Genomic DNA, 18,391 nt, shown 5'->3' on the forward strand with positions numbered 1-18,391 from the left:
GTCCGTGGACCTTCTTCCCCTTCCACCAGGTGGGAGGGCCTGATGCTCCACGACCTGTTGGTCCTCCTGAGAACCAGGAGGGGTGCTACTTGTTTCACATGCCTCCCCTGCTGCATGTGATGGGATGTTGATACAACCCTTCTGGAAACGCATCCAAGAATTCCTGAGACACTGTGAAGCACGGCCCAGCTTTTCATTAAAAAACTGTGTCCAGCCTTCCGTCCGACTGTACCACTTATATGTACTTAAAAATACTTTTGCTCTCTCACTTGCTCTCAGATAAATAAAAATCTTTTTAAAAAAATAAATACTTCTGATTTAAGAGCAATGTGGGATATGTGTTGGGTCGTAAAATATATTTATTTTATAGATTCAAGTAATTTCTCTAAAGTAGATAGAAAAGATTTAGTGCATCTCAAATGTAATGTTACCATTAAATGTTTTTGTTGAACTTTAATGAGAAGAGACTCTTCTCCCTTATTTTCAAACAGCTCTAACACACAGACAAGAATAGAGACTAATATAATGAGCATGGACCCACGGTTTAGCATTATTTTTTCGGATAACCTCTGTGTCCACCGTGGGGCTGGGACTCACAACCCAAGATCAAGAGTCACAGACTGAGGCAGCCAGGTGCCCCCACCGCTCAGCTTTGTTAAGTCCTCACGCTGTCCGCTTTGTTGCAGATCTTTATACAAATGGATCCCTCGTTACAAATAGAAGCGAGGCTTTTTGCCCTCCTCTTTAGTCCTATCCATCCGTCTCATGCTCCCTTGTGCCATGTGAATTTCCAGGACTCAGAGATCCTTTAAAGCCCATGACCAGGGGCGTACAGGAGCAGCCTGGCGCAGGTCTGCCACCAGCATGTGGCCCGTGCAAACGTGGTCTTGCCAGGCCCGTGGGAGAAAGGTCAGTAGGAAGGGATCGAGGCTGTGGCAGCTTTGGAAATGTCTATTTTGGGGACACCTGGCTGGTCGGTTGGTAAATCCTAGAACTCTCTGGGGGTCGTGAGTTCAAGCCCCATGTTGGGGATAGTTTATTTAATAAAAACAAAAAAAATTGAATTTTTAAAAAAGGAAATGTCTCTTTTTAACCACGTTTAGAGAATTCTCGAGTATCTGCATCCCCAGCCCCACTGAGATCTGTGCAGCAGGGCAGGTGGCAGCCTGGGGAGCTCCACATCTGCCCAGAGCACCCATAGGCCCACTTTCTCACCCTGTTGACGGTTGTTTTCACGTTGTCTGAAGCAGTGCCAGTCAGCCTGGCCCATAGGCAGCAGATGCTCTGGGGACAGTTACACAGGCTTTGAGGGTCTAGCCAGCTCCATGGTACCCAGCAGCCCTGCTAGTTTCAGGGTACAGTTTTGTGGGACGTGAGGTTTTTCAGGAATGCACAACATAGCATTAAAGCAGAAATGCCAGCAGCTGGACTGTGATGCTTTGAACTTAGTTACCTTGTTATTTGTATGTGATCTCTAAATACTTATATTTTCAAAAGCCATAGTAAAAATTCTCTTAATTTTATAGTTCTCTTTTATTAAAGTTGGAAAACCACTAAACCCTACGTATTGAAAATAAGAGAAGGTAATTTTGTATGCTTTTTTTTTGTATGCTTTTTAAAAATTTTTGTGTGTTTTTCAAAGCATATGCTATATCCAGAACAAAGAGAATTAACTATATTAGAAGGTGGAGCTATGAGTTAGAGATTTGTGACATAAAAACATAATTTCAGTTTCCATTTACATTAGTTAAATTGCCATACTTATTGATTTTAAATCAAGATCCATTTGCTCATTGCATAAAGGCTGGAGGATTAACCGGAAGTGTGGTTTGGAGGTTTGGAGAAATGTGCTGTTTGGACTAACTACCACCTCTGTGCTGTCCTGCAGCTTGGTGTTTGGAAGCCAGCTGGACATCCACTCGGGTGGGGTCGATTTAGCTTTTCCGCATCACGAGAACGAGATTGCCCAGTGCGAGGCCTTCCATCAGTGCAAGCAGTGGGGAAATTATTTTCTGCATTCCGGTAAGTCATGACTTCAAATTAACTTGTATTTCAGTTCTGTTGATTCTCCTGACTGGTAAAACAGCTGCATTTGCAAATGCATAGCTCAGTGAACAGGTGAGGAAATAGACTTGTCTCCACGTGTTTGAGTCAGAGTCCGCTGATGTGAGCTTCCTTGCATTGGAGTTATGAGTACGTTTTTGGAATGAAGTATGGGCTGACCACAATGTGGGGAACGTTCTCCGTGCTGCGGCTGGTATCAGAGGTGCTCTGCCATCTGATGGGCAGTGGGCTGCTTGACGTTCCACTTCACTCAGGTTCCCGGGACTGGAAGCCAGAGGCTGCTTGGCCTGAAGTGCACCCACTACCACACATTTCCCTTCCTTGAGCCCTGCCGGGAGTCACTCCCATGGCTGCCGCTATGTCCTGGAACAGCCCTCAGTTCCCTGAGACGCCAGGCCCATCTCTGTGCTGCCTGAAGGAGTCTGGGATGCAGAAGCAGAGGGGGCCGAGTGGCTGCTTACAGCATCTGAACTGCCGTCTGGTATTCCACTTCATTTCCTGGGTAGAGCCCAGCAGTGGCTAAAACTCTCTGTTTCTGCCAACAGTGCAACTTGCTGGCAGATTTCCTAAACAGGATGAAAACCTGATGATCCTGGTTCCACCTGCAACTCATACCTCCAGGGCCAGCAGAGTGGGCACTGCACAGTGCCTCTGAGATGACCTCCAGGGCCTGGAACATTCCATAGTCTCGCTTTGGCCTGAGGGCGTAAGAGGAAGACATACGCAGAATAAATGTGCACAGAGCCTGTGGGGCAGGGAGCCCCCCAAGGACTGAAGCTCTGTGTCCCATCCCCACTCAGACTTGGGAACATGGCACCCAGATGGGCCATCTGGGTGGCTGGAGCCTGATGCCCACACACCTGTCATAGGCGTGGTCTTGGTGACACAGTGGTTTTCTCCCTTGCCGGGACGTGCCATGTGCCCATCAGTGCATGTGGGCCTGGGGATCAGCAGGTGCCAGCGACGCCAGTGCCCACCCCCTTTATGCCGGCGCCGTGCTGCTGGCTGGTTGTGACCGTTACACGCTGTTAGGACGGTAGGATCTCCTTTACCCCACTGTCACCCTGTGCTGGAGAAACATCTGTGGCTCCTAGCGCACAGGAAGATTCATACTCCTTTTCTGAAGGAAACGGATGTAAGATAAGGAGTTGGATGTGTTTCATTTTCCAAAGATCGTCAATTTAAAAAATGTTTAACTGTGTTTGGTATATACGTGTTACATCGAATTACGTGTTTGAGGTTATATTTTTTCTATTTGGAAGCCACATTTTAACCAGTTCTCAGAAAAATTGGCCTTGAAGCACCATTGTGCTTGAAATCCTATGGTGTCAGGAGAGGAGAGGCCCCCCTGGGAGTGCACCTTGATAAAGCCTGGCCCAGGGGACCCCGGCTGGTACTGAGCAGCTCTGCACACGGGCTCGGCCATCCTCCTAACTGCCATACTCAGGGTGAGGGACTGCCAGGGTCTCAAGAAGCCTGTGAAAACAGACTGCACCGGGAAGTGGAATGAGTCCTTGTCAGACCTACAGTTTGGAACATCCAAAACCCAGCAGGTATTGCTGGGTGCCCATTTTGTAGAACCAGAGCTCCGACCTTTCCCAGGGTGCGGAGTCTATTAGGTTGGTGTTTCCAGGGTGCAGGATGGGCGGTACGGGGCTGCCCACAGTGGGCAGGGCAGACCCCACGCCCTCCAGCAGGTGTAGCTGTGGCTTCCCCCCTGGGGGGCACTGCCCAGTATCAGCACAGATGTGGGTATTTGCTTATGGCAGAACAAGTACAGCGTGTGCAGGGTGTTCCTGGCATCTGAGGCTGGCCCGCAGTCCCAGCCTGCTCCCCCATCTCCCACCCAGTTCAGAACTAATTACTGTTTCTGTTTCAGGGCATTTGCATGTGAAAGGCAAAGAAGAAAAAATGTCCAAATCACTGAAAAATTACATTACTATTAAGGTAACCTACTGTGCTGCTGCTGCTGCTGACCTGTCCTGAAGGCTGCTGCGGGGCAAGCCTAAGTCTCAGATCCCCCGTGCTCCCGGCCTAGTCCCGCAGCCTCACAGGCTTCTCCTATGCCCGGGTGTGACTCGCATTTTCTCATGGTAAAAGCGTGGCAATAATCTGGCACTCTGGTTCTCCGCCATGTCCCCCCCGCCCTCTGTGGCCTGGCTTCCCTGCAGATGGCCACCATCTTCCCTGGCCCGTTCCCCACGCGGTTACCCTGAGTCCCATTTACCCCTCTTCCTGTCCTACCGCTGGTCTGCCGTCCTGTGGCTTCTCTGGGCCCCAGGGACGAGGGATGGCCTGTGAGCGTCCACAGGAATGGAAACCATGTGAACTCACGGGGGCACTTCAACAGTTCGCTCTTTGTCCTTGGGCCCATGAAGCCAAATGTAGTTTTATTTATTTATTTTTTAAAAAGACTTTATTTATTCATGAGAGACCTGCAGACAGAGGCAGAGACATAGGAAGAGGGAGAAGAAACAGGCTCCCTGTGGGGAGCCCAATGTGGGACTCGATCCCAGGACCCCAGGATCACAACCTGAGCTGAAGGCAGACACTCAACCGCTGAGTCACCCAGGCATCCCTGCCAAATGCAGTTTTATTTTTTTTTTAATTTATTTAATTTATTTATTTTTAAAGATTTTATTCATTTATTCATAGAGACACACGCAGAGAGAGAGAGGCAGAGACACAGGCAGAGGGAGAAGCAGGCTCCATGCAGGGAGCTCGACGTGGGATTCGATCCCAGATCTCCAGGATCATACCCTGGACTGAAGGTGGTGCTAAACCGCTGAGCTACCCAGGCTGCCCCAAATGCAGTTTTAATTGCAAATATTAAAATGACCAGGATAGTATCAGACCTTCACCCCCTGAATACCCGACCACTAAAGCTGTTCCCACCAGGTTTCCATACAGTCCTCCCCTTACGTGCGGCCTCACTTGTGTGGTCCAGAGGCAGCGAGCACCAGCCTCATGCTGCGTCACATGCCTGTGTCATTTACCTCACCTCCCCTTGGCACTGGGGCATGCGGTGTTGAGAGAGGGAGCCCACATTCAGATGCCATGGCTGCTGTCACTGTCCCGTTGTCCCTACTCTCTTCCTGTGCCTGAATTAGCATTAGACATTATCACAGGCATGTTTGTGTAGAGGGGTTGGTACTATGGCATGTGCAGGTGTCCACAGGTGCTGTGGAACATATGTCCCGTGGATGGGGATGCTCGTAAAATACTCCTTATATACTTAAGTAGAAATGTTCATTGTTAGATACATTTTCCTACAGAAAAGTTAAACTTACGTTCTCACCACATATGTTCGAGAGTCATCACTTTGCTACATTTACTGCTGTTTCTGTATTTATGGCAGTGGTTGGCATAGCCGCATGTGCCGGTATGTAATCACCAAGATTGCTGAGCCATACGACACCATGACACTTCCCCATTCTGTGAGCCACTCCCCAAAACAAAGATGCTTTCCTGGGTAACCCAGACACCAAAAAACATCAGCAGTAATTTCTTACTATCAGTTACCCAGTCCGTATTCTAATTTTTCCACGTGTCCAGTGTCTAGCTTTGCTTTTTTAAAACCAGAATCCATTGAAAGTTCATGTGTTGCATGTATATACCGTGTCTTCTTAGACTTTTTAGAAGATATTTTTAATAGTGGTAAAACACACACAACATAAAATTCACTATCATCACTGTTGTTATGATACAGTAGTGTTTACATCGTTGTGCAAGAGAGCTCCAGAACTCTCTCCTCTTGCAAACCTGAAACTCTCCCCCAATGAGCAAGTCCCTGTCTCTCCCTCCCCAGCCCCTGGCATGCACCATTCTCCTTTCTGTGTTTCCATGATGGTGGGTACTCCAGTGACCTCATGGAAGCGCAGATGTGCAGTGTCTGTCCTTTTGTGACTGGCCTGTTTCACTAAGCAGGACGTCTCCAGGTCCATCTGTGCTGGAGCAGGTGATAGGAGCGCCTCCTGCTTTAAGGCTGAATAATACTTTGTTCTTGTGGTTTGATTGGGTAGGTGTTTTTGGCTTCCCATCTACAGCGGTCTCTCTGCTTCTATTTTCCATGTGGTGTTGACTCTGAAGACACAAGGCCAATTTTGTTGAACAGCCCATGTTCTGTACTAGTTTCTCTGTGGTGTCATGTAACTTGGTCTTCTGTCTCCTGTCTTCGCCATAGCTGGAGGTTAGGCCTCAAGGCTTGACTCAGCTCAGGCTCAATCAGGTGGAACACATGATCCGTGGTGCTATGGCCCCACAGTGGAAGCCATCTAGGGCCACAGGGTCCAGCTGGCCTACCATTACTGATGTTGTGTTTGACCGTCTGGTAAGGGACGGCCACCAGCTTGTCCTGATGTGGAGATTCTTGTCTCCATTTGTGTACGTGGACAGCCAGCAAGGTTATCTGCCATGGGGCTTCCTGTCCCCAGGCAACCTGCTGCCTGTGGGGTTGGTATCCACTGGTGACTTTGCCCCATCCTGCATGTGCATCAGTGGCCCTTGCAGAGCGTGCTCTTGTGCTGTTGCCTGGCCAGCCCGCCTGTTTTTTTTTTCTAAGATTTTATTTATTTATTCATGAGAGCCAGAGAGGCACAGAGACACAGGCAGAGGGAGAAACAGGCTCCCTGCAGGGAGCCCCATGTGGGACTCAATCCCGGGACTCCAGGGTCACGCCCTGGGCCAAAGATAGGCACTAAACTGCTGAGCCACCTAGGGATCCCTGGCCCTCATCTTCAAGAAAGAGGGTTCACCTGTTGTTCCGTCTCTTTGCAGTATTGCTAGGAATTAGCTTTTGTATTTATTTTGTGTATTATCAATTCAGTCTTTATTCTTTTTGTGCTGAAATTATCTCAGATTTGGTCTAGGGGGAGCAGGAGGAGGTTTCCTCAACTGGCCTCTGTGTCCCGGGGAGATGCCCTGGCTGCATCCTTGCTTTCGGCCCCAGAGCTGCCACTTCTCCACAGAGACTCTCTGCCTTCGCAGGGACAGGGAATTTTGAGCCAAGATCTGGTGTGTTTACTGCTGCTGGAGTGGCCTTGTTTCCAGGCCTCTTCAGGGCACAGAGCTGGCGGAGGGGATGGACCCGCGTGCATAAAGTGGTCACTGGAGTTCACTGTGAGCTGTCCCGTCTAACAGTACAGGACTTGCTGGTTTTATCCCTTTTCTTTTTTTTTTTTTCTTTTTAAAGATTTTATTTATTTATTCACAAGAGAAACAAAGAGAGAGGCAGAGACACAGGCAGAGGGAGAAGCAGGCTCCATGCAGAGAGCCCGATGTGGGACTCCATCCTGGGACTCCAGGATCACACCCTGGGCCGAAGGCAGGCACCAAACTGCTGAGCCACCCAGGGATCCTCTTTTAGCTCTTTTCCCGCTTTTGCTAAAAGTCTTGCTTCCTTACAACAGCGTATATGCATCATGCTTTATCTTAAAAGTGACATGTTTTAAAATTTAATACCATATTCCTATTAACACTAAAACTGTTGAGTAAAGATTGCCTTTATTTTTTTTTAATTTTTTTATTTTTTTAAAGATTGCCTTTAAAGATTTCTATTAAAACAGTTCTTGTTTTAATAACAACTTTACTGAGACACAATTCACAGATCAGATGCTTCACCCTTCACATTGTATTACTCAGTGTTCTTAGCATCTTTAAAGAATTGGGCAACAACAGTCCCTACTATCTACTTGACACGCTCACCACCCAGAAGGAAACCACATGCCCATGACATGCTCATCCCTGCCCCCTGTGCCCTCTGGTGTCTGACCTTACCGATTTGCTGGTGCTGGGCTTGCATTTCCTGTTACTCTTGGCCCCTGGCATGGAGGTCACGCAGTTGGTGCACATCCGTGCAGAGTGTAATTATTTGCTGTGTAGCATCCCCCTCAGCTGCACAGCAGGCTCGTTTGTTAGGTTTGTTTCCAGCTAGAGGCCACGTCTTTCCCCTTTCCCTCTGTTTTCCAAGAGCGTGAGATGTTGTTAGAGTTCAGCAGAGTTATGCTGTCCCCAGTGTGGCTCTGCTCTTTGGTTTGTTGCCAGGTTGTCCTCCCAGTGTTTGGTGTGACAGAAGGGAGCCATCCCTACAGGAACCTTGATTTTCCCTTTCTTACACAAGGTACTACGTGTCCCAGAACGCACTTTGCCACCCCCTACCCCCCGCCGCCCCCAGCAGCAAACTGTAATGTTTGAGTTTGGTTTTAGAAGGAATGTGTGTCAGTGCGGGAAGTCTGACAGTTGCAGACAAGACGGAGGAGCCCACAGTGGGAGATGTGGAGCCCAGAGAGTGGGGAGCACACGCTCCCTGGCTGCCCTGCGTTCTCTCCCAGAGCAGCTGTTGCCAGCTTAGCAAAGGCGCATGTATAGATACGTTTCTCGGGGTTTTCTTTCCACACAAGTGGTTGCACTGTTTTGCGCTTGCTTTATTCACTTAATGCATCTTTGGGGTCACTTTCTTCCACATGGAGTTAATTCCTGTGAATGGCTGGGTCGTCATTGTACCCTAATTAAACAGTGCCCTGTTGATGGTTATTTTAAATTATGTCAGATTTTCTATGAGAGAGTGTGTAGTTAAATTTGCATAGATATCAGAGTCTGCATTGCTTAGGGGCCCTGGGGTGCGGTGCCATGACGGGCCCGTTTCCTGCGACTGGGTGTGATGGGAGTCTGCGTGCTCTACAAGACAGTGATGAGTGTAGGATAAAGGCCGTCAGAGGATGTGTGCATGCAGAATGTTCTGGATGAAGCCTCTGCTAGCGAAGCAGTAAGTGTTCTTGATATTCTTGCCAACAGGGTATCAAAGTGTCGGTTTCCTTGTCAGCATGAACTACCAAATAAGATCTGAATCAGGTTAACATTTTCCTTGTTAACTTGAAAACTGACAGCCAGGCTTTAAATTTCCGCTTCTTTCCCAGGTGCATGTGAGAGCGTGTACTTAGGGTCTCGTTGCTTTGTGTTTTGGGCAGTCGTGGGGGCGTTCAGCCACATGGGGTGGAAAAACCATGTGTCTGTTTCCTGGTTTCAGGCAGAAGGTCTCCCCGCCAGGCCTCATTACTTTGGAGGCGGCTGGCAGACTTTGGTGATGGGCTGCAGGAAAACTTGATTCTCTCTGCTTGACGAGACCCGAGTCCACGTGGGGAGAGGCTGACCTCTGCAGCGCGGATAACGGCTCAGAACTGGCCTCTTTCCGTCTCTAGGTTGTGATTTAGGACCGTTACTTTACGCTCAAAGCCTCAGCTTTTCCCTCTGAACGTGACGTGAGGGCGCCCCCCCCCCCCTCAGGCAGTCAGGGAGGCTCCCGGGGAGGGGCGGCCGCACCGGCTTCCTGCCGCCCGCGCCTCTTGGCTCCAGAGCTGTCCCCACGGTCACCGCCTGATGGCCGCGTGCCCCGGAGGTCATGAGCCACCTTCTGCCCTTCCGGCACCCATTTCGCCAGTCGGAGCTGCCCCGGGCGGTGGCAGCAGGTGACAGCACAGCGGGGACCCGGGCCGCGTCGCGGTGAGGAAAGCCGAGCGCTTCGCCCCGGCCTGGAGGCCTCCCCGCACGTCGCTGAGGTGTTGCCAACAGGTACACGCGGCCGGTGTAGAGGGCGCCACGGCGACCTGATGCGCGAATGCGCGGTGAGCGGCTCCCCCAGCCGTTGGCCAACGCGTCCGACACCGACACCGCAGAGTCCCCTCGCGCCGTGTGGTGAGAACACTCGCCTCGGCCTCCGCGGTGGCTCGTCACTGTGGCCGCCCTGCTGTGCCGTCCGAGGGGCCCGGGCGCGGTCGTTGTACGGCTGAGAGCGCGCCCCTTGCCCAGCACGTCCCCGTCCTCCCCGCGCCAGAGCCCGGCGGCTGCTCGGTGTCTGGGACTGGGACGCCTTCTCCCGTCAGCCACAGGTGGATCCTACAGGATTTGCCTCTTTATTTACTTAGTATAATGTCCTCCGGGTTCATCCCTGTGTCACAAATGGCAGGATTTTTCTCTTCTGATGGCTGAATAATACTCAATAATATTCCACTGTATGGTCTGTGCCTGCGCGCCCGTCACATTTTTTTTAATCCACTCATCCATTCACAGACCCTGGGGTCGCTTTCTCATCCCGGCTCTTGTGAATAGTGACGCACTAAACATGGGCGTGTGGGTATCTCTTCAAGAGATGGGTTTTCTTCCGGTAAATACCCAGAAGTGCAACTCCTGAATGGTAGGATAGTTCTGTTTGTAACATTTTGAAGACCCTCCACACTGTTTTCCACGGTGACCACGCCAGTCCTCATTCCCCACCGACGGTGCACGAGGGCGCCCCTTCCTCCACATCCTCACCAGCACCTGTTGTTTCTTCTGTTTTTGATTCTGGCCATTCTGACAGGTGTGAGGTTATAATCTCATTATGGTTTTGATTTGCATTTCCCAGTGGTGAGTGATGTTGAGCATCTGTTCATCCTCTTTGGAGAAATGTCTGTTCACGTCTTATGCCCACTTTTGCATCAGGTTGTCTTCTACTGTTGAGTTGTAGGAGGCGCTTATCTTGGAGACTCACCTCTTCTCAGATACACGGTTTCTCCCCTTCCAGGCCACCTTTGTGCTCTGTTGCTGCGCGCTCTACAAGACAGTGATGAGAGTGTAGGATAAGGGCCATCACAGGATGTGTGCACGCATTCCTTTGCTTGTTAGTTCCTGTGGTTGTCCTTTCATTCTGTTGCTATCAGGGATTAGCCCCCAGGGCCCGAATGCTGTGGAAACACTCCATCGCAGAATTCTCTTTGCAGTTACCGGGACTCCTCCACAGGAGCCCCCAACGTGGTGAGAATAAACACTTGTCCTGTTGCTGGGCTCTGAACACACATTGAGGGCAATCTGAATGAGCCCATGGTCTGAGTGGGAGGAGAAACTCTTTAAAATAAACCCCTGTGGGACACCTGGGTGGCTCAGCAGTTGAGCATCTGCCTTTGGCCCAGGGCGTGATCCTGGAGTCCTGGGATCCAGCCCCACATCGGACTCCCTGCATGGAGCCTGCTTCTCCCTCTGCCTATGTCTCTGCCTCTCTCTCTCTCTGTGTCTCTCATGAATAAATAAATAAAATATTTAAAAATAAATAAAACCCTAAAAAAAAGAAAGAAAAAAATAAAAAGAAAATGAAAAAATAAAGCCCTAAAAGCCATTTAGGACTTTAAAGGGAGTTTAAATGGAGTGACATAGAGAACAGTGTGCGAATGATGAAGTCTTGTACACAAGGTTAGTTTTCCACCTGGTGACGCTGTTTGTGACATAGTGACTACACTGCATTTGAAGTGGTTCCCCCAGGGAGACTGAGGCAGGGCACCTGCTCCCGGGGGTCCTGTTCCTGCTATACCAGCTCTGTGAGGCCAAGGGTCAGCTTCACCCAGGGGACGGGCTCTGTCACCGCTCACAGGGGGGCACCTGCCGATCTTGGTGTGGCTTCTGGCCACTGTCCTCCCAGCTGTCACATGCTGGGTCACTGTTGTGTGTGTGGGGGGGGCAATATGTGCAGAAATAACCACCAGACATGGAGCAGGTTCACAAGAGGAGGGCTGAGCATGTCTCCTTTTACTCACAGTGAGAATCCACAGTGAAGGACAGGATCGTTTTGGGTTTTGACCCAAATTCCATGACGTCAGAAGGTCCTGTCAGAGCCAGCTTGTCCCTGGTTGGGGGGGGGCGTGGTCACCATGAGCACGTCCGTGGCAGGCCCAGCGGTGCCCCGGTGCCCCCATGGAGGCCAAATTTGTCTTCCCTCCTCCTGCCCCCACCCCATAAGGCCCCTGAGCACTTTCCACCGCCACCACACACAGGTTTTGTTGAACTTTGTGATGTTCCAGCAAGTTCTGAGTTTCCCCAGGTTATCCCTCCTAGTAGAGACCTGTCCACTTTGTGTGGATGTTTTGGAAGTGATCTAAAACAACAGCTTCTCAGTTTTACTATTTAATCCAAGGCGGTGCTGTGTTCAAGAAACCTGAGCTTGGGGCCAGCTTCATCCTGTTGCCATAGAGCTCGCATGGCCAGTGGGAGGGCAGGTGGCCTCTGCCTCTGAGCCCCACCGTCACATTCCCCACTGCCCCTCCTCCCGCACCCCTTCCCTTTCCTGGCCCTTTGCTAGGCTGTGTCCATCCCCTGGTGACACAGCCCAGGGAACCACGTCGTGGGCAGGGGCTCCCGAGGGCAGCAGCAGCAGCGCAGATACACACACACACCCTGACCCCGGGTCAGGTGTCCACGCAGAGCCAGGGCTGCCCCCACCCGGCTTTCCTGGTGACACTGAACAGGGAGGACCCTGTGGGCAACGCGGGGTGGGGGCGTGCTAGTAATGAGTCTGGAACAAAACCAGATTTCGTAAAAGTTCCTGATTGCTTGATAAGCGAGATCAGCTCGCACAAGCTGTCGTATGCGCCCTAATTTCCCATTTTTCCCTGATCTCTCTTAGGACTTTCTGAAGACGTTTTCCCCCGATGTCTTCCGGCTCTTCTGCATGCGGAGCAGCTACCGGGCAGGTGAATGACACGTGAGGCCACGGGGTGCGCTCAGGCGGGTGGCTGAACCTGGGCTACATCCCAAGCAGTCTCAGCGGTGCAGCTGCTTTCTGCCTGAAAACAAGCTGTGGAGGCATGGGTTTTCCTGGCCAGAAGGTTCCAGAAGCTTGTCTTTGGAGGCCATGGGTTTTCCACCGGCCCTGGCTCTCCTGAGTGTGGGCTGGGCGTGAAGCCCCGTGGAGGGCGTGTCCTCACACACCGCAACATCAGAGGTTAGGGGCCTGGCCTCTGTCCTGGGCCTGAAATTGGAGCCCAGAGTCCCCTGTGTTGGCTGGTCTCCCGAGAGGTGGTTCAGAGCCCAGGTCTCTGCATTCCCAGAGTCACCTGTCTCAGCACGAATGGACTCCTGGCCAAAACCTGTTGGGAGTAGTTTTCCATGTTTCTTCCAAGGCAGGGAGGCTGGGGTCAGGACGGAGCCTCTTGGTCTGAGCGGGGCAGGCGTCAGGGAGCCCCGGGGCAGGGAGTCCCACATCCACTGCTTGGCTTCTGGCCGACAAGCGCCAGGTGTGCGGGGTATGGGCATGGGCAGCAGCACCCGGTTGACCTCATGCGTCCCATCCACAGCCATTGACTACAGCGACGGCACCATGCTGGAAGCCAAGCACCTCCTCCTGGTGGTGGCAGCGTTTGTGGAGGACGCCCGGGCCTACATGAAGGGGCAGCTGGTGTGCGGCCCCATCAGGGACGATGTGCTGTGGGAGAGGTAGGTGCCCTCCCCGTATCCACCCGAGTGTCCCGGGCGCCACCCGTGGGGCTGTGCTCCTCCGGGAGTGCTGGTACAGAAGGTGCCTTGGGCATGTCAGTGGTCCTGCTGGGGTGAGTCACCCCCGCACCCAGACTGGTGTTTGTGAGTTTGCTCACTGGTGTTTGTGAGTGATGCAGAGAGGTTCTGGTCCCCTTACTCCATGGGTAGGAGCCTGGCAGGTGCGTGGCCGAACTGGACCCCTGAAGAGCACGGGAGGGTGGCTTCAGTGACTCAGTCCAGGCTTGATCGGGAATTGACCAGCGAGTCTGCACAAGTCAAGTGCATGTCCTGCCATTGCCTGAGAGCCATGCACACCAGTGTCTGGCCACAGGATGGTGGCAGAAGGCTGTGACGGTGGAGCGGCCCCCAGGAGTGGCAGGAGTAGAGTAGCAGGGAGGGTGGGGGGGTGGGGAATGTTACATGCGGAAATCGTGTTTCTAGTTCCGTTTGTTGAATGGTTAAACTTGTTCATCTTTGTTTTGTCACTTGTGAAATGGTGTGGAAGATGTGGGGCTGGCATCCAGGATGCGAGAAACTGGGGAAGACTGGGAAATGCTTGTGCAGTTAGGAGGCAAAGCTCCCAGTGAGTCTATCGGGTGTTTATCGGGTGCTGCAGGTGCCTGCACCATCATGGGACGGGTCCTCATCCTGGAGGAGTCCCTAGGAGGTTAGGAAAGTCCCTGGACACATCTGGAGTCAGCCTGGGGAGGAGGGAGGGTGCTGGGCTGGAACAGGCTGGCGCGGAGTCTGTTGGTCACAGCCACGGGTGTCAGGGGACAAAGCCTAGAGCATCGGGGCAGGGCATTTGAGGGGGTTGTGTGGCTTGGTGCTGCCAGCAGGACTGGGCAGCCATCTAGATGGAGGCCCCAAGGGAGGGACAGGTGGACACTCGTCTTTTTTCTCTGGCATTCCTCGGCGACAGGCATGGTAGAGGGGGAAGGTAGAGACTGCCACTCGGGAGGTCACATTCAGCTTTGTGACAAACAGCCCTGATAGTGGCCTGTCTCTCCCTTCCTGGTCCCTCAGGGCCAGGCTGGGAGCGGCCACCACCTGCCAGGACCATGTGACCCTGAGAGGGACGGCTGGGACCTGGGGCCACCCTCCACCCTCAGGGGGGTCCTGCCTACAGGCTCCTGGGGAGGGGCTTTGCGTCATGCCATCCTTCCCTCCAAGCCTGCACATGCCAGGTCTGCATGATGCAGACGGCTGACAATACACCGTGATGTCGTTTGAACTTTTCTCACTGCTGCATTTTTAAACCGTTAGGAGACACAGGGCTTGTTCAAACCCGGGTTTTAGAGGCTTCCTCAGTCTGAATCTTGGGTAATTGATCTTACCCGGTTAGGACTGTTAGCACTCACAGGTGTGAGCCTGGCCTAGAAAGGGCCAGCGGCAAAGTCACGGTCACGACTCAGGAGGGCGTCTCTGCTGCAGAGGGACTGGGGCGCACCCTGTTCCTTCTGCTGGGCCAGTCCAGGGGCTGAGGCGGGCCTGTTTCCCTCCCAGGCTCTGCCACACCCAGGAAGCTGTGAAGGCCGCCTTGGCAGACGACTTCAACACGCCCGCAGCGGTGGATGCCATCATGGACCTCATCCACCACGGGAACAGACAACTGAAGGCGCGCACAAAGGTATGTCCCAAGGCGTGGCTGCTGGGGTGGGGTTTGGGTATGGTTGGTTCCCTTACCCTCCTTCCCCCCAAAAGCTGCTTCAGCCTGCACGGGGCCACCCCTCCAGAGCAGGGAGGCCCCACACATGGACAGGTGTTTGCTCACGTGGGAAGCACGTCATCCTCCTGTTTGCTCAGAGGAACTCAATGGAAGCTGTGTGTGGGGCCACTGACCTCCCAGAGACCCATCTGTTAACATTGTCACCCTGGGGGTTAGGTGTCAGCGTATGGATTTGGGGGACACAGCACGCAGACCCTAGCAGATCCCCATGTCACAGATGGGCAAACTGAGGTGCAGGGGTTCCATGGCTTCCCCGCAGTCGTGCAGTGTGCCCTTGAGGGGCTACTCCAGGGTTGAGTCCAGAGTGTGCCCTGCCAGGGCCGTCCTCACTGCATGAGGAGCAGAGGCAGCGACAGGAGTGCTTTTACGCCATTTTCCTGGCTCTTAAAGCGCCTCCTTTGGGTGATGTCACAGGAACCCGGCGGTCCCAGGAGTCCTGCTGTGTTTGGCTCCATCGTGTCCTACATCAAACAGTTCTTCGAGACCGTTGGGATTTCTCTGGCAGACAGACAGGTATGCCCTGCCCTTCTAGTCCTCCTGTGAGGTTGTCTATGTGCACTAACAACTGTTTGTTCTTTTTAGTTTTTTTAAAGATTTTATTTATTCATGAGAGAGAGAGAGAGGCAGAGATGTAGGCAGAGGGAGAAGCAGGCTCCCTGCAAAGAGCCTAATGCGGGATTCGATCCCAGGACCCTGGGATCACGACCTGAGCTGAAAGCAGACGCTCAACCACTAAGCTGCCCAGGCATCCCTGCTCCCCTTTTAAAAATGTTATTTTAATGGATAATTATGCTGAATTTATGTGCTTAAAATACATTCTGTAAAAAGTAAACGTTTACCTGACCTGCAGTGATTCTGAGCAGAGCTGGCCACCCCTCCTGGCTGCCGACTGACTGCTATGGGTTCTGCGTATGTCCTTTGGCGTTATTTTCAGACTCTCTAGATGCAGTTAGGTGCACAGTAAGATGACACGCTTCCGGCTGAGCCCCTTGGTGTCCTGTAGCAGGGATGGGTGCTGTTCCCACCCCCCCAGGGGGGAGGGCCCTGCCTGCTTCACTGAGACAGGAGAGCCAAGGGCTCAAGTGGCCACTTGCAAAACTGTGTGGCCAGACTCTAAACATGGAGAGTGACCATCACATGTGCTGGGACCGCTCATCCTCCCAGGCTGTGCGTGGGGTAAGGGAAGGCAGATCAGGCCCAGTTGTCCTTGGCTTCACCTCCTTCTCAACAGTAGACACTGGATCCTGCTTTGGGCTCTTTTATTATGGAAGCAGTAACTGAGGATTCTGTAGGTTTGAGACGTTTGACCCGAGCTGTAAACTGTTTCTTTCACACCCATGAGCACAGCCAGCCGCTAGGGTCCCCTCCCTGTAAGGAGATGTCCTGTAGGTGGGAGAGGACTTCCAGTGACTTCAAATCCTACTTGACCCACTGAACTCTGCAGCCGGGCAAGGAGACTGTCAGTTTGTGACCATGTAGTGACAGCGTACCGTGTGTGCGAACCATATGCAAGGTGTACGTTATTTTTTTTTTTAATTTATTTATTCATGACAGAGAGAGAGAGAGAGGCAGAGACACAGAGGGAGACGCAGGCTCCATGCAGGGAGCCTGATGTGGGACTCGATCCCGGGTCTCCACGATCACACCCTGGGCTGAAGGCGGGGCTAAACCGCTGAGCCACCCGGGCTGCCCTGTTTTAAGTATTTGATCAGAGTGAACTGGTTTGGTTTCATGAGCATGGCTTACACTTTCAGACTTTGCCCGGGGACCAGTTGACAGGTACAAGCTCAGATGTTAGCACATCTGTGGAAGAGTAGCTCCTGGCCTGCTGGTGGGAGTGCAGGATGGGAGGGCTGCCCACATGCCTGGGTGCAGGGACACTGCTCCCAAGGATGTGGGCGGGAACCCTAGGGCTGAACCCCTAGGTTCAGTGTTGGGGAGCTCCCTTTGGTGACCAAGGCGTGCAAGCCAGGGGAGCGGGACTGGCCAGCAGCCCAGGCCCAGTGAGGAGAGCCCTGGGGAGGACATGCACCGATTGGGCTTATTAGCACAGAAGCCCCAGCACCCTGTCAGCTGGGCTCAGCCATCTGGGTAGCTGCCAGGGCCTCGCTGATTGTACCATTCCACCCGGTGTAGTTGGTTTCAGAGGACAGCAGCCGGGCTACTCTACACAGCGTGGTGGAGGAGCTGGTCCGGTTCCGGCTCAAGGTCCGGCAGTTCGCCCTGGCCACAGAAGCGGCCACCAGGGAGGCTGGACGGCAGCAGCTCCTGGACAGGCGGCCCCTGCTAGAGGCGTGTGACACTCTGCGCCAGGACCTTGCTGCCCATGGCATCAGCATTAAGGTGAGCCATTGCCGCTATGGCCTGGTGACTGGGCACCATCACCCCGAGGTGCTGTGTAGACCGGAAGGCATCCCACAAACGCAGAGCGGTCAAAGCCCCAGACAGGCACAGTGCTGATGCTGCCTGTGAAGAGAGAGTCCCACCCCCTCGCCCCAGTGACTTCAGGGGGCACCCGCGGGAGGAGGGACCCAGGAAGGGCCACTACGGCGGAGGACACACACGGGAGTGGGCCCAAGTGGCCCAGACCAGCTCTGAGCTGAGAGAGTCTGCTCCCTCCCCAGGATAGGAGCAGCACATCCACGTGGGAGCTGCTGGATCACAGGACCCAAGACCACAAACCAGGGAGCTGAGGACTTCCAGCACATTCTGTGCTTAAGTCACGGTAACAGCTTTACGTCCAACTTTCCCATTGTGCCTGATCGGTCAACATTAAAGTCAAACTGATTCCATGTGCCTGCAAAGTGGATTCTTCATGGTACCAATGGCCACAGACAGGGGCTGTTCTAACAAGACCTCAGCCCTGGGTACTGTCACAGAAAACCATAGAAAACCACGTGACACAACCCCATGTTCACTGACACTGGTTTTGTCTTTGTGCTGCATCTAATCTTGTTTTAACCCCTAGTTCTCGTAGATGCAAGACACAGGTCTGACAGCAGACCACGAGCAGGAGGTGGAAACCAGCACCAGCACTGTGCAGCCCACACCCCGCTCTGTCCCCAGCCAGGCCAGCCTACGGTCCAGTACTGTCAAGTTGGCCTTGGTGTCTTGTCTACAGCTGAGGAAACCCATTCAGAAGTGGCCTTGCCAACAGTGACCCACTTATGAGGGTCCCCCCTCAGTACATGGGGATCACGCTGTTCCCTGATGGCCAGATGCCAAACCACCACTAGGAGGTGCTTCCATGCTGCTCTCTCGGTCTTGAGGAAAATGCTTGTCCTTAGCTGGAGCTAGTAGGTCCACACAGGTGTGTATATT

General features: G+C 52.8%; 1 protein-coding gene across 5 annotated transcripts in view; it reads left to right on the forward strand.

The window, feature by feature from the left end:
• The window catches only part of CARS2 (cysteinyl-tRNA synthetase 2, mitochondrial), a 69,242-nt gene that overhangs the window by 26,506 nt on the left and 24,345 nt on the right, over positions 1-18,391 (forward strand). For 2 of the 5 annotated variants that reach the window (XR_012009730.1, XM_072782380.1), the window contains exons 9-16: positions 1,889-2,022; positions 3,944-4,011; positions 12,491-12,557; positions 13,161-13,299; positions 14,848-14,971; positions 15,485-15,583; positions 17,207-17,413; positions 17,695-17,795. Coding sequence is in view for 4 of the 5 variants with exons in the window: in XM_072782380.1 (XP_072638481.1) it covers positions 1,889-2,022; positions 3,944-4,011; positions 12,491-12,557; positions 13,161-13,299; positions 14,848-14,971; positions 15,485-15,583; positions 17,207-17,413; positions 17,695-17,763 (907 nt within the window). In the remaining variant the exon portion in view is untranslated. Of the gene's footprint in view, positions 1-1,888; positions 2,023-3,943; positions 4,012-12,490; positions 12,558-13,160; positions 13,300-14,847; positions 14,972-15,484; positions 15,584-17,206; positions 17,414-17,694; positions 17,863-18,391 lie in introns of those variants that run through there. The other 3 variants (XM_072782379.1, XM_072782382.1, XM_072782381.1) reach the window with 2 other exon arrangements.

This window comes from Canis lupus, chromosome 17 (assembly GCF_048164855.1).
Source record: "Canis lupus baileyi chromosome 17, mCanLup2.hap1, whole genome shotgun sequence".
Taxonomy (NCBI): domain Eukaryota; kingdom Metazoa; phylum Chordata; class Mammalia; order Carnivora; family Canidae; genus Canis; species Canis lupus.